Here is a 23786-nt window from a genome sequence, read left to right as displayed (position 1 = left end):
CAGGGATACGACCAGAGAGGTACCTGTGGGTGGTGGTTGTGTGAGCTGGGTGCATGTGTGCTATGGACACTACTTGCGTCTGACACACAGATATGCATGGGGCATTCCAGTTATGCTGGCATGTGCAGGTACATCAGCTATTTCCTAATACATCAGTCCTACCTCCTTTGTGATCTGCAAGTGTTCGGGCAGACAACACCGGTATCCCCTACTACAGGACCAGACAATGTGATGCATACCTGTATGTACACTTCCAAGGGTGTCTCTATTTCACAGTGACACAATATATACTGTTTGTCTGGGGTACTTTCCCCTGTGTACTACTTGTATATCTAGCCCAACAGTCATGCCATGTCAGTCTTTCAGATGGTGACACATATTACCAACATACATTTACAATGGTTTACTGCTAGCATGTATTATACTGGTGAGAATTGTCTTCGGCACTGCAGTTATGAGGACTTGTCCCTGTCATCAGCAGCAGTGGGCAATGTCCACCAGGTCTTACCTCAACATGCATACATACTTGATCATTCTCACACAATATGAAGCACACACCAACCTAACACACACAGACCTGCATATTGTGCAAATGCTACAACCTATCCTTGGCCACCTCTGGGCATCTGTGTTCCACTGGTATTATACCTACACATACATGTTACTACATTTCTACATAGGGTTGTGGGGGGGCACACCCAACTGTTACGACTTCTGTACATCGGATTGGGAGGGCACACTAGACCGTTACTACATTTCTAAATAGGTTTGGAGGGCACACCTGTTACTACATTTCTAAGTAGGGTTGGGGGGAGCACACCTGACTGTTACTACATTTCTATGCAGGATTGGGGGAGGGGGGCATACCTGACTGTTACTACATTTCTACACAGGATTGGGGGAGGGGACACACCTGTCTGTTTCTACAATTCTACACAGTGGTTGGGAGGGGGCACACCTGACTGTTACTACATTTCTACGCTGGATTGGGGGGAAGGGGCACGCCTGACTGTTTCTACATGTTTACATAAGATTGTGGGGGGGGGCACACCTGACTGTTACTACATTTCTACATAAGATTGTGGGGGGGGGACACCTGACTGTTTCTACATTTCTACACAGGATTGGGGTGGGCACACCTGACTGTTTCTACATTTCTACACAGGATTGGGGTGGGCACACCTGACTGTTTCTACATTTCTACACAGGATTGGGGTGGGCACACCTGACTGTTTCTACATTTCTACACATGATTGGGGTGGGAACACCTCACTGTTGCTACATTTCTACACAGGATTGGGGGGCACACCTGACTGTTTCTACATTTCTACACAAGATTGGGGGGCACACCTGACTGTTTCCACATTTCTATACAGGATTGGGAGGCACACCTGACTGTTTCCACATTTTTATACAGGATTAAGGGAGCACACCTGACTGTTTCCACATTTCTACACAGGATTGGGGGGGCACACCTGACAGTACATTTTTACACAGGATTTGGAGGGACACACCTGACTGTTACTACATTTCTACATAGGACTGGGGGGAACACCTGTTTCTACATTTCTACATAGGATGGGGTGCACACCTGACACTTGTACACATTTGCTATGATTGTACTAGTATGTCAGGTACTCCATTTCATTCTGTATTCTAACCTATCATGCTGACTAGAGGCATATCAGTGTACTACAGGTCTTAGCTTTGATTGACCTACATATTAGTTTCTGACTTCCTACCCTTCAGAACTAACATCCCACTGCCTGACCTACTGTAGTCTGTCAGTGTAGGCCTCGGGGGGAGGTTACCCATAGGCATCATTCAGAGGCCATAGCACAGCCTTTGTTTGTGTTTGTCTACACCTGTCCTGCTAGCTAAGACTGTTGGGTATGTAAACCACCCTGACTGGCATGTGTGAGTCATATGGACACACATGTGGCCAGCACATTTCCTGCAGTGGGTTTTGTCGCCCTGTGTAGTACTGGCTATTGTGGAGACACCAGTATTTGTTACACATCTCATGATGCCTACTATCTGCTGGCATACCATTCAGCCACCCGATTTCTTTGCATGCTCACATCCATACCATAGATACAGGTAATGACACATTCTACTCCATTCGGCAATTGGTAGACTGAGTGACTTACCTTGTGGGTGTGCCAGTATTGAGGATGGTGCTGGAGGGCTGCCTATGTTGGATGCAGATAGTACACTCCCTATACATAGCTGAGCAGAGGTAGTGTCATGTTTGGCATCCCTTTTACTGTATGTGTGAGTCAGAGAGAGGTGTCATTTCCTGAGTCCCTACTGTGTCAGTGTATGTGCTATACGTTATCTCTTTGCCAAGGCCAGGGTATACTGGGCACGCTTCCATCTGCCTACTGGGGCAGGCTCAGGTTGTTCCTCTGAGTCACTCTGTGCCTATGCAGGGCTTGGCATTGGTGGGGGGCTGTGTGGCCCTGTCCCATGCTGTTTCTGCTGCAGCTGTTTCCACAGGATCATACTGTGTAGCATGGCACATACAATGACAATTTGAGTACATGTAACTGGTGAGTACTGCAAGGCTCCACTGGATGTATCCAGGCACCGGAACCATGACTTGAGCATCCCAAACACATGCTCTGTTATAAGTCTGGTCTGTGCGTGTGCCTCATTATGGCGTTCTTGTTCAGGTGTGCGCATTTCTGATGGGTGTCATCAGCCACGGCTCCAGTGCGTAACCAGCATCCCACACTAGGTGACCATAAGGGATGTCCCCATTGGCAAATTTCTGGTACAGCTGCGTCAGATGCCAGATGTGGGAATCGTGATAGCTTCCAGGGCAACTAGCACACACATTCATTATAATGCCCTGGGCATCGCACACGACCTGGCAGTTGATAGCGGGGAAGCCCTTGTAGTTCATGTAGACCCTACCTCCATACTGGGTGGTGCTTTGATGCGTATGTGCGTGCAGTCTATAGCATCCACTACCTCAGGTTATTCTGCTTTTTGCTGGAAAAGACGCATATTTTTGTCCAACACCTCACGGATGTTGAAGAAATATAAGCGCTCACCAGCATGTGCTGACATGGCATCCAGGAACTGGTGGAATACTCTGGATGCTGATGCCTGTGAGATCCCCATGATATCTCCAGTTGGACTTTGGGAGGTACCTGTGGCTAGCATTCGTAGGCCTACACATACCTTGGTATCCACTCAGATGGGTTCCCCTCTGTTAGTTCGGTGTGTCAGGCGTGGCCGGCACTGCTCAGCAATTTGCTGTAGGAGGTCCCTGTGCACCGTATAGTGCTCCACTATCTCCATCTCATGTAGCCCCTGGTAGGTTACCCTGGGTCTGTACACTCTTCTCCGTCTTCTCACTGTGGGTTGGTCGACAGCATTCCCATGCTCATCACCCTCAGCCTATTCCACATGTTGTATGATAGCTGCTGCAGCCCCTATCATTTTGTTGTTTTGTTTGTTAAAGTTCCCCACATGTATACACCGGTGGTGTAGAGTATGGGAAAAACCAGAGGAAAAGAGGAAAAGATGTTTGCATAGTTTATAGTAGTGTCCTCGGCTGGGCTAGTCTACTGCCTGTGTAATTGGCTGATTCTGATACATTTCACCTGCCAGCTTTGCTAGTTCTCCTAGATTACCTTCCTACTGCTGTTTTCCCCTTCCCATTGCCTTCCTGTTTAAGCCTGGGGGGCGTGCCGCGCAAACATAGAGCTGCTATTTCCTAGTTTACTTTTGTTTTCCGTTTAAAACCCGGTGTGCGGCACGCACACCCGCTTAGGCAATGTAAAGAGTGCTAGGCAGCCTCAGACACACACCCTTGCTTAGCTGTGCTAAGCTAGGAGCAAACCCGAACCACAGAGCTCCAATCCACTTACAGTATGCCTGACGCAATCCCCTATGATGTCAGCTAACTCCTAGGCTTGCTCTTACACTGTTGGGTGCTGACTAGCATGCAGGGGAAATCTGGGATTTACTATAATTTGCCCCATTTGCATAGGATTGCCCACTAATGCATAGTTACATGTCCCACACTGAGCCTCCCCCCTTAGCAACCACTGTTCACTGGCCATGTTGTTTTCTGCCTGCCATTGAGTATAATGGCAAGATATTGGTTAGAATGCTTATTTTAGTTTTTTTTTTCTTATTCCCCCCCAATCCCATTTGCGCGTCGCTGCCCTACGCTTAAACAGCCGAGATTGGCTAAAAAAAAGTTGATTTTTTTTTTGCAAGTGTTTTCCATGCCAGTGGCCTTATAGTTGGCCATTGACATGCTTTATGCATGATATCCACCCTTTATTTGGAGCTGTCATGGTTCCGTTTTGTAATTTCCAGAAATGTACTCCGTTACTGGCGGAGCACATTTCTGCAGATTACACTAGTCTTGCACGGCCAGTTTCTAGCTTCCTGGATTGCAAATTCACCTCATTTACATGGATTTCTCCTGCAAATGGAGTAATTTGCATACAGGGGCTGAGTCTGTGCAGGACTAGTGCAGGAGCGCTTGTGCATGTCCCTACAGGTTATTCCTGGATCGCACGGTAGCCATATTGCCTGCTGGAGCTCCTGCACTAATCCTGCATGCCAAACAGGGCTTGCAGAATCTGGGGGAACATATCTTAAACAAAGCAAGGAAAACATGCAAAGTTTGTTGTGTCTATTAATCCTATATAAAATCCAGAAGCCTATACTTCAAATTGCAGCTTAGACAACTAATTAATTATTGATTACACTTAGCTTACTGCAGATGCCCATAAATAATTGTTTCAATACCAACAAAAAATATTGTAATTCATTACACAAGCAAGATATGTACTCATCTTACAAAATGTCTTTAATGGGTGATTTGTTACATGCTAAAACAAAAGTTAACAGTACAAAAACTTGAAGTGCTCTTCATCTGTCACTCCTGTGGAATGCAGTAGAACAAGATGAAGTTCCCCCTAAACTTTTTACAGATATCAGCCAGCTCTCCATTCAGCCTTAAACCCACCTTAACATGTATAAGCAACCTAGCAAAACATAGGAAACCCCATGGGGAAGTAAATAACAAAAAGCATGTGACCATGTGAAACAAGCACAACACAAAGTCTATCACACAAGCTCTCATTTGATGTGCTAAATATAAGAGAACCACAGTCACATAGACCCTAAAGGTTGCTAACCAAAATTATCAGAAATGTTAAGCCCCTGAAATACCGAGAGAGGCTGGAAGGTGTATCCCTTTATTCAGTCTTACAGACTTTCAAGGGGAGATTTCTGTCTCACTTACTGTGCCATTAGAGACCCAACTGTCCTGGACCTCCTGTTTCTCTCCAAGTCCAATATCTCCACTAATACTAAAACTAGGGACCTACATGTTTGCTAATAGATAAATAAAACATGATGAAGGGAGAGTTTCAGAATGCAGCACATCCCAAATCTGTGGAATAAACTCCTCCTGCATGTTAGTCGTTGTGATTCACTATCTTCCTTTTGACATAAACTAGATGACTTGATGGGTTTCCACAAATGTATTCATGGATTGATTTGTATATCCCTCCTGGAAAGAAGAGGTGCAGCCTGAAGGAGGATACTGGCATGTTATGAACTGTCAATTTGCACAAATTTGAGCAATGTCTTAATAAAATAGCCAAATTTGCAGTATACTGTAACAATAGAACACCACTACTTAGCCTTCAGAGAATTACTTTGATTCTAATACCATATCACATAGCTCTTTTTCAGCTAATTGCAATGCACAGACTGACTTCTCGGTAAACTAGAAAATTGCCCAGCCCTTAACTTAATACATCACCACTCTAATATAGTTATGTATACATTCTAGAGGAAAACTCAGTAGTCACTATAACCAATCATCTAATACTGCAGGTTCTCTCTGTATTCAGATAGTGTACCAAGACTATAGAAACCACATCCCATTATCACTGAATTCCATTCAAAATGCAAACTCATTTAAAACACTACTAAAATGTCACATATCAATGGATCTGCTCCTGTATATCTCTAGGATAAAAGTCACTACTATCTTCAGCTTACCGTATTGTCAAACCATTTCTCTTCATTCAGAACCTACGTCCTACAACCAGTATTCACCAATACATGAATAGTTTGACTAGATCCTCCCTGCCTTGTACATAATTTTGCGAGCCTTCTCACCCCCTTCTCTGTACTTGTAATATAAACATTATGGTAGTCATATATATCACAAATTATTTATTAATTACAAAACCAAAGTAGCCAGAGGAGTTTGATAAGATTAGTTGTATGGCTTGATTTTGTAATGTGAGCAATATGGTGAGTGGGTAGCCTTGCTATGTGGAAAACAGTATCCAAATGAGTACCTAAGGTGTGAACTGCAAGACTTGTGTTGGGGAGAGATGTGACTTGTAATTGACAAATAATCCCTTAAGGACATTTTGGCTGCATGGCTTTTGAATGCCCATGACTTCTTATTTTTTTAAGTCTTTATGAATACATGCAGGCCAATAAAGCCAAACCCCACTAGCTATGGGCATGCATGTTTCAATCTTCTTATTGACCTCAGCACACCCATAGCTTCTTATGGCATCCAAACCTTTTTGGGGTCTGACCTCTTTATCTAAACAACCTACCAGCTAATAATAGGCAGTATTCGAAAGTGCAAGGAATTATTAACAAAATAACACTAAGCTTGCTAATCTAGGATGTGCTGCAGTAGAGAAATGAACCACTATTTGCTAGTTATTCATAATTTCATATTTCTATTCATATTTTCATAGCATAGAGAACTACATGTTATTGGGGAGTATGGTGTGCTATGCCATGGTGGGATACAGTGAAATTAATAGTCAGTGTCCATTTATATCCCATTATACCCAATATATTAGTAGTTGTTCATTAGTAATTATGAATAGAAACAATATTTCCATATGTAATTAATATTTCAAAAAAGTGACTTACAAACTGCTGCATGACAGGTGAAACCTTAGATGTTGTTTAAGAAAACTGTTTTGATATTTGCAGTGTAGGTTGCACATCTTTAGGGATGTTCACTGTTATTTATATTGCTAATTATACAATTAAGCATATGTTTTCATATTTTTGTAACTATCTCAATAAACATCCACTCAGGAATTTCTTGCTGTCATCTTAAAGCTTCTGTGTCTGGTTAGTAAAAATGTTCTAGCAATATATGCATAGGTTGTACAGTTTCCAAGATATGAGAATTTGTGAAAGTTTAGCAAAACATATAATTTCTAGTTTGTGTACACTATAATTTAGTATCTATGGAATGACTATGAATACACTACTATCACTTTAAAAATACGTCTTATTGATAACATTGCTATAGGTGCAGTAGTTTTTAGTATACTTCACAATATATTTAAGTTTATTTTTCAGAACATAGTCAGGAATGCAAGTTGTGTGTTATGACATTTCACACCATAGGTGTTAATGAGTTAACACTCTTTTAAAATTAGCTTCAGTATGATTATCATCATCATCACATAAATGAACAAGACCTTGTGCCACAAATTGTGCTGATTAATTTCATAATTACTCACTGAATTAAGGAGAAGTAGATTAAAAAATAGTTTTCCCCTTAGCCTGATTCACTCACTGTCACTGTGATTTACCAGCAAGCTGAGTATGAAGGCACACATTACTTTAGGTTTTGAGATGAAACACACCCCTTAGAGTGCAGCTCCTGGAACACGAGAGTCAGACTGTGAGGATGATTAGCTCTGACAAAGAAATGATCTCACAGTTTAACTATGTTCACAAGCCATACTTACAGTTAAAGAAAAGAAAAACTGCAGCAAACATTCTACCACCAAAAGCAGTACTATCTGTTTTATATTTGTATTGTGTCTGTACTGAACCTGTTTGTTTCTAAATGTCTTAAGAACTGTGTAACGTATCTTTGTAACAAAAAAAATGTTTTGTTATTACTTACAGTGGCTTTATTTCCTAGAACTGAAGGAGGCTTTCTGCCTGAGACTTTGCTAAAAATGAGCTTTGCCCAGTCAGACTTTCCTGGTCAACAAATACAAATAAATGTTTGTCTTTTCCCGGTTAGGGGTTGCCACAGCGGAACTCCGGTCCGCTAATGATTGGCAGATTTTTTTTTTTTTTTTATGGTGCCGAGTTGCCAGCCCGATGCCCAACCTTCAGAGAAGGCACGCCCATTCACGCATGTCTTTCGGAGGCCACTCGACCACGGGGAGGACATGCAGACTCCACACAGAAGGCACTCCAGCCGAGAATTGAACAGGAGAACCTCTTGCTGTGAGGCAACAATGCTACCGCTGTACAATAAGTAACATAAATAAATCCATCCACCCACAAAACATTTTCCCATTTCTGTACACGGGGTTGGGGTGTCACTTCCACAGTGACAATTATCTAGAGCTAAAGTTCACATCGTGGGGAGGCTAGCCTTTGTAAAAACGTTTAAGTAGCTTCACATCTGCTTAACACATTTCTAAATAGGCTGCTTAGTTTTACTGGAAGATAAATCTAGTTATAATAAGTTTTGTCACCCAGATTTTGCAATTTATTATTGCAGTGAGTATTCCTAAAGAAGGCAGTTCATTTACTGGTGATTATACTAGGTACCATAACCATGCCTGTCCACCTTTCCCCTCTTATGAGATTTATTTCTCCTCAGGAGATCTTTGTTTCCCTCTGAAGTTTGTTTGCAAGAAAGTTTTATTCATTGTTTGGTAGGATACTTGATATTTGCTTTTTGTTATAGTAATAAACTTACAAGTATGCCAGTTTATTTGTATATATTTTGATTCTTCCATGTGACTTATGACAACTATTTTTAGCATATGTATGTCTTTACCTGGATGTATAAGCATACAATTACTATGCAGATATTTCAGAAAAGAAACTTCTAAGTAGTTATCTATATATATAGATAGATAGATAAATATAGATATATGCTAAAATATTTCACTAAACGTTATGCAGCTACCTTGAATGCTAAATTGCTGAGCCACTCTTTCCTTGTATATGTGGTACCAGAATTCCCATCAGGGTATGTGCCACTATCATTGCTTGTGTTACTGCTTAGAGGTTTTATTTCTCTAACTGTTGATCAGAAAGTACATCTTCACAATTACTTTTGGAGAAATATTTCTGTCAGGATTTAATTTTTTTAGTCAGTGTGCTGACTTCTGTTTTAATAGATGATTTCAGATACCTTTTATACAATGAACATATTTATATAAGTTGTGGTATTTATTTATACAACACACACACACACACACACACACACACACACACACACACACACACACACACACTATGCATATGAAGCTTTTGCACTGCCTGTTTCAGTAGTAAAAGTAGACATTATTAGTATCACAGTTTTTCTCCAAAATATTCTGTCAAATAATTTACCTATTCTAAATTATTGTATTAACCTTGTAAATTTAATGTATTTATTCCTTAAATATTTTACTGTAGTACTATAGTTGCTTACATTATTTATTGGATTTGCATTTGCCCTATACCACACTGTTTAGGTGGCATGTCTTATTTTCATTTCAACACATTAAGGTTTTCTCATTTACAAAGTTATGTATGGTATGGTGACACTAATAAATGGCAATTTGTCTACCACATCCATCCTTTCCTGACAAGAAATCTTAACTAAGAAACTACTTAGAGCATGCTCAAACTCCACCGATAAGAGTAGGCTATGCTGGCATGAGTTTTTGTGGTGCATACTAAGAAAGTAAGAAGACACTGCTTTTTTTTTAATGCGGAGTGGCAGAAATTGAGTCAGTGGAAAAAGAAGAGTACTGTTGTGATTTACTGTTACATTAACTGGTTATAACTTTGAGATCTGGTATTATGTTTAGTATCCTCCCTCACAACTTTACGTTCTGTTCTTTGTTGAGTAGTATGTTCTATTTTGACACGGGAGTTCTGAAAGAATAGTAATGAGATTTAGAGTCTAGCAAAGTATTACCAAGTTAATCAGCATTTAAGTACGAGAGGAGTAAGTTGGGACTACATGTTTGATTTTCAGGATACTGAATGGTAGGTCAGGGTAAAATAAGTAAGAATGTGCTTGTGAGTAAAAGTAGTTGGAAGGATTGCCCTAATTTGAGTCCTTGAGCAACACAAATGGGAGAATCAGAAATTAAGACACAGTTGTGTCTGCTAGTTTATAGTCTGAATGTTTCAGGTTTCAGGGCAGAACTAGACAAATTTTGTAATGTACTGAAGATTGCACAAGGAATCTGTAGTTCTGCTTAAACTGCATCCAGTCAGTGTCATTAAATAACAGGAAGTTTAGGCATGCTTCAGATGACTTAAAGTATCTATGATTTTTTGCAGATGCTGTAGCAACACTAATTTGTACTATGGTCAGGTGTTTTTTAACAGTTTTTGTTTCTCTAGATTGCAAGCGTCACAAAGGATTTGTTGATCAGCAATGAAAGACAAAAAACCTGCAAGCTTGTAAATGCCCCATTAGATGTTTCTTTTCGTGCGGTGACAGCTACAGGTGAGAACAAATTGCCTGATTTTGTTATTTCCCATTTTGTGATTTTTGTTGATGGCACACGTCAGTAGAAAAACAAAACTGCAATAAATGGACAATTAATGAACATTAATATAAGTATACAAAACAGAAAAAAATATCTTTACACAGAAACTTAAGGAATGGAAAGATTAAACAGTGCAGCTGGTGTCTCAGAAAGTATAAGCAAGATTAGTGGCAGGTGACAGTGGGGGAAAAGAGGCTCTTTTGATAGGGACAGTCTCTATTCATCTGCCGGAGAACAGAGGCACTGAAGGAAAGCCTATAGAGGTACATTATTATTGCAATTTTAAACTGAGATAGAATGGGGCAGGAAGAGGAGAGGAGTGACCGAGGAAATGGAGAAGTGAATTAAAGAGCAGAAGAGCAAGCAGGATGGATAACAAAAAACTAAGGGACTGAACTCTAGGCAAGGAAAATGGGGAGTGATAGTAATACTTGGAGCGTGGGAAAGAGATAGGGGAGCTACAGACAGTTCTGACAGTAGATGAATACAGATCAAAGATTAATAAGCAAAAGGTATTAGTGCATGGAAATGCTAGTGTACAATTACTTGAAAGGACAAAAAAGTGTACAGAATGGATTAGATGTTATGCAACTGAAGAGAAAGAGTGAGAAGGAGTAAATGATGGGAAAGAAGCAGGAAAGCAGGTAGATGTCAGTTTATATAGGAGAGAGAAAATGGAATGCTAGTGGAAAGATACTATGTGCATTCCCCCCTCAGAAACAGAGGTTGAAATAATTGATGATAGAATAAGGAAAATGAGGGGCATAAACATGTGGTTATAATACCTAACTTCATTTTACATGAGAAAGAGTGAAGTATCCCAGCATTCTGGCCTGGAAGGGGAAAATGTAAGAGGAAAAGAAATTGATCAGTAGGCTTTGTACAGCAGTTAGAAAAAGAAACAAAGGAGGGGAAGATACCAGTCTGTGCTGTCCAAGGTTAGAAAGAAAAAAGAGTGGAGTTACCTCCCCCAATAATGACCATGCCAGATTATGAGTCACTTTTGAGGCAAAGGATGTAAGGGCAGAAACCACAACAGCTTTGTGACACCACAGGGAATAGATTAGAGGAACTGATTAGAGATAGTGAGGAAGGATTTGGATGACTGAGGGGGAAGCAAATAAATTGTGGGAAACCATAACATTAGCAGTGTGGAGGATAATGCAGGAGAGACCTGGAAGGACCTGGTATTATAAATAAAGAAAAAAATGCCTCTACTGTTAAAAAAGGAGTAAGAGAAGGGCTGAAGGATGAGTACTGGACTTTAGAGGTATGTAATAGGAAAGCAAACCACTCCATATGTGCACATGAAGAAGACCAAATAAAAGCAGTTTGTGAAATTAATAGGGACATAGCAAGTATGGAAAAAGAACTGACACATGGGAAGAAGACCCTGATGTTGTTAATCTTCATTTATTCATGACTGTTGGTTTTCGGTTCTCTAAACCAACTTGGCTGTTGTAACAAGCTCACGCCGGCCAGAAAACTCTCGAGCTAATGTTAACCATAGTGCCTCTCTTCCCTTCAGATCTCATTTGCCGCGTAGACCTTCAAGACGTGTCAGGCCGTGTTTTCAAGCTAAGTGTTTATAATTCTTACTTTTTGTTGACAATTTTGTCCTCCTTTTAGCCTCCTCTTGATATTTTTTAGTCACATTTACATATATATATATATATATATATATATATATATATATATATATGTGTGTGTATATATATATATATATATATAGTTGAATTAGTGTCCGACTGTTGTTTCATCTATCTCTATCTCTTTTTACCTTTTGGTATTTTCTTCTTACCATAGTTGGTATAGGCCCTTCCCTTCTGTCTTACCTTTGGTAACTCTCAAATACCATTGTTGGTATACCTCCCCCTTTTCTCTTTACCCTTCAAGTATTTCTTGTAGTACCATTGTTAGTACGCTTCAAAAAAAAAAAAAAAAACTTTCACTTCCTTTGTTTTTTCCTAGTTGTTGTATGTGTGTGCGTGATCGTGGGAACAGCTGTTCCCTTTGGTGATTACTGATAATGGCTAAAAAGAAAGGTACAACAGCTTTTAAACAATGTGACAAATGTGGCAGGAAGATGCCCAATTCCAGTGGGCATCTTTCCTGCGTGTAGTGTTTAGGAGTGCCACAATTATAAATCCAGCCTGCGTGCAAACTGTGTAAGGGCTTTAGTGCATGAACCCTGGTGGATCATAAAAACAACTTGATCCTGAAGGGCATATTATAAACCTCTTTTTCAGAGGCTTTGTTTGAGGTGGAGGTGTCAAAACCTCCTATGAAAGAAGCTAAAAAGAGGAGCCAGTAGGTTCCAGCATCTCCTCACTCTTATGATCCAAAATCATCTAAAGCTCAGGTTTCCACGGAACCAAAACCTAAACAATTAAAATCGGCACCAACTGGCTCGACACCTGAGTCTATGACCCCTTCCACTGTGCCGTCCATTTCCACGGAACAGACAAAAGTTCCCATGGTAGCTCAGGCCCTCTCGTCACCAATAATAGTTTCCCCCACAAAACCGGTTACTTCCACCCCAACACAACTCTTTGCTATGGTGCTGAAGGTCGAACATCTACCCAGGACTCCTTCCCTGTCCATTGACCCCTTTGTTGGTCAGCAGCTTAGCTCCTTTATTGATCTCCCAGAATTTCCCTTGGGGATATCTATTCATTCTACCTGGAGCCTTTTGGAGTTTGATGTAGTTAGACTGGTAGATCAGCTCTTGGTGGCCAGAGGTATTCCAACCCCATCTAGGACATCCCTCCCTCTCCACAGGCTCCAACTTATCTTCCTCCTTCGAACTCCTAGCAGGATTTGGAGCCCTCAGTGCCAGCGTCTCTCCCGGTGACAGCTTCTTCAGTACCGATGGTGGACTTGGGCTCAGTCGGAGACGACCCACCTGCAAGACCGTGACTTGGCTGTTGGCTTTGGAATCAAGAGTATGGCAGTGATTTTTTTCACGGCACCATCTACAGTTTCAGTTGCTTTGACAGTTCTGAGTCCTCTTGCGGCTCCTTCTCTGGGGCCAGGCTCATTGGTGCAGGGTATGACCCCGATTCTGAGGTTATCTTTCTCCGTTCCAGGCTCCCATCCCTCTTCAGGCAAGCCTGCTTTTCAGATTATGGAGAGGGCGCTAGCCTCAGCAGGCTCAGATTTGGCACCTTCGATGTCGGACTGTCATATCTACATGTCCTCTGGTTCGCAGCTGTCACAGTCTGCTACTCTGGGGCAGCGGGCATGTGAGCAGCAAGACACCCTACTGTAGGGAACACATTCTTCAGAGTCCTCTTCAGACCTCTCCCCTGATGAGCCACCCTGTAAGAGAACGTGTAAGAGGAAACACATAGATTCTCCGGAAGAATCTGTCACCGAGGATACTGGCTATGATAAATGGCAAGGGTCCCCTTGGTGACCCTCTGAAGATGTCTCCTGTGGAGATATCCTGGAAATCCTAAAGCAGAGGGGTGACTGGAAGCCCACCAGCCATTCGCCCAAGGAGTCTGTCTTCTTGCAGGCTTTCCATGCCCAACCATCTACTTCTGGAGTGACCCCATCTGCAGATGAGTTGGTCAAGCACATTGTGCAATGTGCTTGGAAGGCTCCTGACACCATGGACCCATTCCTCTGGAGACCTGACAAAATACCCCCCCCCAAGAGGATCATCCCCACTGGTACAAGGGTTTAGCGGTAGATGCTGTGGTGGTGGCGGCAGTCACAAAGAAGGAACTCACAGAGGACACTCCCACTGTCCATCCTCCAAACCAAGAGTCTTGGACATTGGACAGATTAGGGAAGCGGGTTTATGCTTCAACAATCTTTGTCATACAGTCATTGAATTATTTGGCACATTTTACCCATCCTCAAAGGGACTGATCACGGAACTCTCAGGAACCCTAGCAGGGGCAGTGTCTGATGAGGTACGTGACACGATTGCCGCTCTGCTTGTGACCGTAGAATCTATCTCTAACTTCTCCATGCAGTTGATAGCACATACAAACGAAGGGGCAACCAGAGCAATGAGTGCAGGCATTGTCATGAGACGTCATGCCTGGATGCACTTGTTTGGCTTCGCAGACCCCTTTAAGTCTTTCTTTGTCAGTACTCCCATTGATGCTTCCTCATTGTATGGCCCAAAAACTAGACACACATTAGCCAGGTGTGAAAAGGACGGAAAGACCCTTTCTGCTGTGGGTGTATGTTTTCCACTCCTTAACAACTCTATTCCAGGAATCAAAGGAGTGGGAAAATGTGGTTCAGGAAGTCTCAAGGGTGTTTTTGGGACACACATGGTGAGTTTTCTGCCCAGAGCAGAGGGGGATCTCATCAGGAAGATGCCCCTCCCATGGCAGAGGGGGCCCAAGTAACCAAGGTTCCAGAGATTTCTTCTCTGGGAAACCCTATGATTGCTTCTGAGGAGTGGCCCGATTTGCTTACCTCTGGAGGCAGTCAAGGAGAGATTCTCTCTGCACCACTTGGCCAGGCTCTCAATAACATCAAATTTTTGAGTGCAGAATATAATTACCAGAGATTGCCATATCCCCTTTGATTTTTATTCAAAGCCACAAAGGTGAATCCCCGCTGTTTCACCCAGTCAGAGGGATGCAGCAGCTCAAGAAATTCAAAAGCTGCTTCAAAAAAGAGTCATCCAAACAGCCCCACCAGACCAAATAGGATCCAGATTTTACTCAAGATTCTTTTAATGCCAAAGAAGACAGGGGAGTGGAGGCCTGTTCTAGACCTCAGTATCTTGAACAAGTTTGTCCAGCAGACAAAATTCCTGATGGTTACGGTTCAGTCTGTCCTTCCGTTTCTGGAGAAAGATGTTTGGATGTGCTCAGAAGATCTTCAGGACACGTATTACCACATAAAAATGGACAAGTGCTCCAGCAGATGCCTCCTCTTCTGGCTGAGAGCCATTCATTACCAATTTTGCACACTGCCCTTTGGTCTCACCACAGCCCCCAGGGTGTTCACCAAATGCATGGCAGTGGCAACGGCTTATTTGAGGCTACAAGGATTTCAGGTGTTTCCATATTTAGACAATTGGCTCCTTACCGCCCCCACCAGGCATCTACTCCTTCATGTATTACACTACATTCTGGAGCTGGCAGGCTTCTTGGGCATCTCAGTAAACAAAGAAGAGTCAAAACTGGCACCATCTAGAACCATGGAATTCATTGGAGTAACATTCAACACAAAATCATGTGTTTGATGATGATATTTGGTTGGCTGTCTTGTTATCATGTTATATTGATTTTAATTTAAATAGTTATGTGTTTGAGTGTAGAATGAAGAAGGAGTAATCCGAAAACTTTGTGTTTTTCGACTACGTTTTTATTGTATTTTATAATAAATTTCTTGGACGTAACTTTGTCGTTTTTCTTTGGTTGGTGTACCTCTTCAAAGACTCCAGAGGTTAAGGTCACAGCTCCGAGTGATATTCCAAGACCTAGTCCCAGCTCGCTTAGTCTTACAACTACTAGGATAAGTGGCAGTGACAATCACCCTAGTTTCTCTGGCGAGGTTTCACATGAGGCTGCTTCAGTGGCTCCTAGCATCACAATGGTCTCTGTTAACACAACCGATGTCTCATCCAGTCTGCATAACAAATTGATGCAAGCAGGATCTGGTTTGCTGGATGAAGCCAGAAGAAGAGTTATGGTATTGCCCTATTTTTACCCCCTCAGCCCAAGGCCGTAGTGACCACGGATGCATCCCTGATAGGATATGGAAAGCATTTTCAGGGAAAGACAGTCCAAGGCACTTGGTCTCCCTTAGAGGCCAATTTGCATATTAACTTCCTAGAGCTAAGGGCGGTGCTTTTAGCGCTGCAAGCATTCCAATCCACCTTTCCATTGGGGGCAGTTGTTATCCAGTCTGACAACGTGTCTGTTTGGTACATCAGCAAACAGGAAGGAACCAGATCCTATCCGTTATGTCGGGAAGCCCTGAGAGTATGGCAGTGGGTGATTGCCTCCAACTGCTTTATGTTAGCAATGCACATCCCTGGGTGCTCCAACGTGATAGCAGACAAACTGAACAGATGCATTCTCCTGCCTCACAAGTGGTCTCTCAATCCCATAGTAGCTATGGAGAGTCATTAAGGTCAGCTTTGCTGCGATCTGTTTACATTCCCCATGAACCACAAATGCAGCAGCTACTTCACCCTAATCCACCATCAGGGAGAATCCCTGAGAGATGCTCTTCTATGTGATTGGCCCCAGGACTGCTTTATGCCTTTCTTCCCATTCCCTTAATACCCCAGTTCTTGAAGAAAGCACAACGGTTGAGAAGCAAAGTGATCCTCATTGCACCCTATTGGCCCCATCAAGTCTGGTTCCCCTTTTTTGGCGTCACGTAGTTCACCGTCCGTGGATTCTAGGCCCAACTCCAGCACTTCTGTCTCACCCGCAGGGGCTGGTCCATCCCGACCTACCAACTATCAAGCTGACCCGCTTGGTACCTCCACTTTCAGTAATAGCCAGGCAGAATAATCTGTCTTCCCCAGTACAAGAGATACTTCTGGCTTCCCATAAACTGTCCACCAGGAAACTTTATCTTAGTAAGTGGAACAGATTTGTGATCTGGGCTCAAGGAGAAGAACTAGACCCCTTTTCAGCCTCCGTTAATAAGGTGTTGGAATATGTCAGCCATACTTCAATTATGAGCTTCAGCTTCGACTATTAGACTTTATTTGGCAGCTATCTCAAACTTCCATAATGGCTTTGATGATTTCTCACTGATATCTTATTGCCTCTGCAAGACCTTCCTAAAGGGAGTCATGCAGTTGAAGTCACCTTTTAAAGACCCAGTGAACCTTGGAATTTGACGTTAGTGATACAAGCTTTAACTCATCAGCCCTTTGAGCCAGCAGCCATCTGTGATATAAAATGTTTATCTTGGAAGACCTTATTCCTGTAGCCATCACTTAAGCCAGGAAAATATCAGAGTTGCAAGCCTTGTGTATAAAGCACCCATACATCATTTTTCTTAAAGAAAGAGTATCCCTTAGGACTAACCCTTGTTTTCTACCCAAAGTTGTCTCAGATTCAAATATTAACCAATCCATTGACCTGCCAGTTTTCTTTCCGAACTTTTCAAACAAAAGATAATATTGTTTGCATTTGTTGGATGTACACAGACAATTACATTTTTACTTGGACAGAACAAAATCCTTCAGAAAATCGGACCAACTGTTCCTGTCCTTTTCAGGTCCTCGATTAAGTAAGCCAGTTTCCAAAGTCATCTTGTCAAAATGGTTGAGAGATTGTATCACATATATTTATTGTCAACATAAAATGAGATTACCAACTAAAGTCAAAGCTCATGCTGCTAGGTCAGTTTCCACTTTGGTGGTCTTTCATTCTAGAGCCTCCATGGATGACATTTGGGCAGCAGCTACATTGGCTACCCCTCATACCTTTATCACTCATTACAAATTGGATATGGTGTCCAGGGGAAGAGCATCTTTTGCTGCTCAGGAATATCCTTCCATAGGATCTCCCAGGACATAAAGTCGCTAGAGACTCGTCCCAACAGTCACGAATGAATGAAGATTGACAACATCAGATAAAGAAGTTAGTTTCTTGCCATAGCGTTCCATCTGTGTTATCAATCTTCGTTCATTCGTGACATCCCACCCTCCAACCCCCTCCAAAGGTTCATGGTGGTTCAGAATTAGTCCTGGTTCACTGCTAGGGCAGTTGCTCAGACAAAGCTTCCGCTTTTTGTTTCTATGGGCAAACTCGATCTGAAGGGTAGGGAAGGGAAGAGAGGCACTATGGGTAACCTTAGCTCAAGTGTTTTCTGGCTAGCGCAAGCTTGTTACAATGGCCAAGTCGGTTCCGTGGATGGAACCAAAATCCAACAGTCATGAATGAATGAAGATCAGCAACACAGATGGAATGTTATGGTAAGAACATAACTTCTTTTTTAGGCGCTTTGTGGAAAAAGGTAGTATGATGTAGTCAAATGAGTTAAGGGGGAAAAAAGAGAACATGTACAAGGGAACAAAGGTCCAGAGCAAGATGATAAATAAATGCTTTACATCCATGTTTTTGGAGAAAAAAAAAGAGGACAGTGTTCCAGCAAGAGAGGAGGTATCAGAAACAGTTATGAAAAGAGTATTTACTGCTAGGAGAGTCATTATATCAATAAATCTAACTGTTGGGGTTACTTACTGGTGAAGATGTGCTATGGAGTCAGTTTTTCCATAGTAGAAATTATCCCCTTTGTGTGGTCTAGTGTTGATCGTTCACCAGTGTTAACACATTGCTTAAATAAGTAACATTGACATGGACTTTGATCCAAAACTGTTATTCACTAAGCTGCATTTATTTTTATTTTCATTTTTAGTTTTGTTGGTCTTCAAGCCTCTGTTCATAGTTCAGTTTTAGGTGAAGCAGTGCTGTAATCATCATAATTTTGTTAACTTCCATTTGTTTTACTTTAGGAGGGAAAGACTTGACCACCTAATTCTATAAATACTGGTTGTTATACTAGATACATTGCCTCAGAAGACTTCAAGAGTTTGGGAGTCTGATGCCTTAGATCATTTGATCCTAAATTTATAGTACCTTTTCTCCTTTGGGTGCAAGTCTGTACGCTGAAAGCTGGGAGCATTATTGTAAATTTAATAAAGCTGCTAAGGTCAGCCTTGAGTGTGAAAACACTCTTGAACTTATCTTGAAGGTGTGGTGGTGCTCTGCCCCATATGAAACCAGATATAAACTGGAAAAAATACATTACTTCCAATACACACAGGTCCAAAGATTCCAGGAATTTGTCAACAGAAATACTCTGGACCAGCTACTCTGTGTACCCACTAGGGGTAACAGCATCCTCGACCTGATCCTCACAGACATGGGGAAACTTTGCACCCACCGATGTGTAACATGTTTGCTTGCTTGCTGAGTTGGACCATTAAGCTGTATCCTTTAAAATTAAACTAAAACATGTGGCCCCATCAAACCCTTGAACAATTAGGAATTATTCCAAAGCAAACCTACTATTGAGCAAAACCCTGGCAAAATTTCAACCCCCCCCCTCCCCAAACCACGTGAACTTGTTCACAAAGACACCTTACCATTATGTAAAGAGCTACACTCAGGCAGCTGTACTCACCCAAATTAAGCAGAGGAATAACTCAAAGAACAAGCCTCCCTGGTGGAATTCCATTATCAACAAGTTGAATAACAAAACAAAGAAAACTATGGCCAAAATTTGAAAGTGAAATGCCCAACAATTTAAGAAACCCCTCGTCAAACTAAATAAACAACCCAGGAGACTTACCAAGTCCACCAAAGCCACATTTGAGGTAAAAATACCATTGCAGGCAAAGAATAACCACAAAGACGACTTCAACTATGTTTGCAACCTTAAAAATTAATGCACTACAGTGTGCTGAAGTAAGTGCAAACAGAACCACCTATATGGATCCAGAGGATGTAGCAAACCTGCTGGTTGATAAATTTAGTTCCATTTTCACCCTGCTTCCACCCACCCCAAACCTCACCTCACCAAAGATGCCCTTGATTATAACCCTGCTGCTGTCACTAATGGACTAGTCCTCAATGTGCTCTCCATGGTAAATAGTGATGCATCTTTAAGCCCAGATAATATCCCCAAATGCCTCCTGAATAGCATGAAGCATTAGTGTTCAACTTTAGCCTCCTAACTGGCTTTGTGCTTGTCAAATGGAAGACTGGGATAGTTAATGTTCATCATATTAATTAGTGCTGCAGTAGCCATAACTGTGTGGGGGTTGTAGCTTTGCATACCATATAACAGCTGTCCAGCTTCCAAAGTTTTAAGGCGCCTCCCGTGTAACTGTTAGTAAGCTTGAGTTGAACTGACTAAAAAGACAGATTTGAGCACAGAGCCGTTCATTGCTTTCCTGCTGTTGAAGAGAGCACTCCTATGCAGGGTTTTGAGAATTGATGGTCAGCTTGTGCTGTTCCTTTGTTAGGTAGATACATTCCCTTTGGGGAAAAAACTTCCACTTAAAAAAATAATACTTTAATGTACTTAGGAGAGTTATTTTTAAGCCAGGAGCTTGTGTTTTAACAGACTGCCATGAGACTTAACTGTACTTTTAAAGGGTCTATATTACGTGGTCAAATGTTTAGGTGAGCGAACACCTAAACATCGACCACATAATATCGAAGGCAAAAAATAGCGAATGACCAAATTAATGCAGGGAAAGATTTCCCTTGTCCATTTGCTGTGTTTTGCTGTTTTCTCACCTGTAGAGTGATCTCGGAGTTGCTATATTTAGTTGGGGGGGGGGGGGGTGAAGCCTCCCACTTAGTTTGGCTGCAAACTTTCTGTTTTTTGTGGTGGTCGACAGTTCTGTTTCCCGGCAGCGTTCGCTGTTGTGGGGTTCGATATGTGGTCATTTTTAGGTGTTCACTCATCTAAGCATTCTATCACGTAAAATAGACCCCTTTTAAATGGGTGTGCACTTTTTTCCTATCAGTTTAAAAGTTGTTAAAGTAGTTGAAAACATTTTTTTCCATGGGAGAAATTATGCTTATTTTACTTTTGGGGATTGGCAAAGTGTTTTGAAGTGCTTTTAATTATGTTTTTCTGAAAAAAAAAAAAAAAAGTTTCATTACTTAAATTTTTACTGGGTTATGGTGCTTTTCTCTGGAAAAGCGGCACCATTTCCGACTTGACCATGGATCAAACTACTGGTCCTACAGTTGGTCATTCTTCCAAAAAGAAAAATTTAAGAAAACAGCCTTTGTCACCTCAGCAGGCTAGCAGTTTGTCTCAGCTGCAGGTGGGTGTCTGCTGTGGCTGAAGCTAGTTCTTCAGACCACTCATCTTTTATCCTGGATCACTCTGGTGTAAAACTTACAGCCACTCTGGACTGGGATTCAACTATATTTTCATCTTCTGCAGGTGTTGGGGTCCCCTCACTGGGCAAGGGAGAGCCACTCCTGTTGGTCCTGTGAGATGGAATGAGGAAGACATTCCTTTTAATCAGAATGTTGTGCCCTCACTGGGGAAGCTGCTTCTGCCATTAATATCTCTGTTGGTTCCATTATTCCTGTAGAAGCAAAAAGCTAAACATTTCTCGTCTACTATTTAAATTTCTTTAGACAGGAGTAGTTTGCTGGGTCTGGCTCAGGGTTTAATTCAGGCTATTTCATTCTTCTTATAAGGCAGTTTCTGATAAAAGGAAGATGGGATGGCTCTTTTCCTGATGAGATTCAAGATTCTGAATCTGGACAGCAAGATGAAGGAAGATATGTGGGATTTTCTACTTGGATTTCTGATTCAAACTCAGAAGAGTGTGCAGTTTCTGATTGTTCCTGTGCAGGGTTTCTCTTTCTTTGAGACTATTTCCAGAGTGTGCCAGTGTTTTCATTGGGAGAACACTGAGATTTCCTAGTCCCTCAGAAGATACTATGAATTGTTACAGGAGGAATTTCCAGAACCTTCACCCATTCCTCCATTTCTGTCAGTTTTAGAAGATGTGTTGCTCTCTGCCTGCAATTGTTCTGATAATCAGCCTGCTGCCCTTAAATAGGCAGATAGAATATAAAATGTTCCTTAGTCTTTTTAGATTTTATACACTCATTCTAAACCTGACCTAGCAGCTGTAGCTTTAGTTAATCCTACTACTGCTAAACATTTGGTTAATTCCAATCCTCTTTCTGACAAGGATGGGAGGATTATTAAGTATGGGAAAAAGTGTATGCTATTACAGCTTTGATTTTCAGAATTTTGAATTGCCAGGCTCACATGTTAAAGTTTATTTTGACTAATTGTGTAAATATAAGGAATGATGTTAAGTTGTCAATCTCGCCTTCATTCTTGCTTGATGGGTTCGGAGGCACTTGCTAAGCTCGAGAGTCACTTTTACCAGCTTGAGGCAGCCCCATATCCCATGATGCAAGGCGGTAAGTACCCAGATCTCGTTTGCCGCTTCGCTGATGAGGTCCTCCTTTTACCAGCTCCTGGTAAGTGATTTATACACTACTGCTTTTGCCCCTTTTTCGATTTAAACTTAATTTTAAACTTAATTTTAATAGTTTTAGACTAGTTTTAGTCCTTTTCTGACTAGAATTCCCTCTCTCCTTTAAAGTTTTTAGTCAGGCCTTCTCCCATCCCACCCCCCCCCCTTGTTAGGGTGTGTGTGTGTGTATGTGAGAGAATAGTTTTTCTTATTTTTGGGATATATTTCTTGGACAGGTGTTGTGTGCGTGTGTTTTTTACACCATGTCTAAGGAAAGGGTCTCAGGCTTTAAGAAGTGTGACTCGTGCTGTCAGAAGATGTCTCTGACAGACGGTCACACTTCTTGCCTATACTGCCTGGGACCTCTCCACCTGCAGGACTCCTGTGCGATTTGTCATTCTTTCAGCCAGAGAGTCCTGCAGGAAAGGAGAAACAAGCTGATTTTGAGGGGCCTACTTAAACCGGAGGGCTCTCCGGCTAAGTCGGCTCCAACCAAGGCTTCCAAGTCTTCCAAGGCCCAGGCTTCTGTGTCCAAGCCTGCGGCCTCGGCTCCGACTCTTTCAGAGTCGAGATCGGCTCCGGCTGGAGCCGATCCTGGTTTGCACAAACCTTCGGCACCGATGGCTATCGGTGCCGATTCTGGTTCGGTCACTTCGGTGTCGGCGCCGATCGGTTCCGATCACCATGTGGCTCAGGCTTCGGTGTCGGCTCCGACCGGCTCCGACACCCTTACTTTTATGTCTGTATCGGCTCCAGCCGGAGCCGATGCATCGAAACTTTCTGTCGGTGCCGATAAGTTGTTGGCTCCGACAGTTTCCATAGTTTCTTCGGCTCCGATGGTTCCTTCGAGGAAGAGGTCCAGGTCCCCTTCCTTGGAGCCGATACTCTCAGCTCCGGCTTCTCCTCTCCTCTCGGAACGGAGCCATCGGAGCCGATCATCCAGGTCATCCAGGCTTTCTGACCATGATTTAGAGAGGGTGGTCAGTAGATTGTTGAAATCACAGGCACTGGCCCAGATGCTACATAGTCCGTCTCAACAGACGACTATTAGTCCACACCCCATTGCAGTTCCTCCTTCGACTCTACCCCAGAGTTTGGAGTTGGAGTCTTCGGGAATGGTTTCTGCTAGGGCTGAGGGACAGATACCCCCTCCTTCTGCTCCTTCAGCCTCTACTCTTATCTCCTCTTCGGGACCTTCCTTAGAGGGATTCGGTGGTCGGGCTTCCCTGGTCTCCTCCGAGGGGGTGAGTGGCATCGGACCC

The 23786-nt window shown here is 42.4% G+C and overlaps 1 protein-coding gene across 1 annotated transcript in view; it reads left to right on the top strand.

Moving 5' to 3' along the window:
- Positions 1 to 23786, top strand: part of LOC122816492 (dynein axonemal assembly factor 8-like) — a 3534829-nt gene that overhangs the window by 3114822 nt on the left and 396221 nt on the right. Inside the window, exon 27 of the mRNA XM_044089323.1 lies at positions 10405 to 10510. Within this exon, the coding sequence (XP_043945258.1) occupies positions 10405 to 10510 (106 nt within the window). The remainder of the gene's footprint in view (positions 1 to 10404; positions 10511 to 23786) is intronic.

Source organism: Protopterus annectens, chromosome 12.part0 (assembly GCF_019279795.1).
Source record: "Protopterus annectens isolate FY-2018-M chromosome 12.part0, PAN1.0, whole genome shotgun sequence".
NCBI classification, from domain to species: domain Eukaryota; kingdom Metazoa; phylum Chordata; order Ceratodontiformes; family Protopteridae; genus Protopterus; species Protopterus annectens.
The sequence above is the reverse complement of the archived record's forward strand: the minus strand, read 5'-3'. Positions and strand labels throughout refer to the sequence as shown.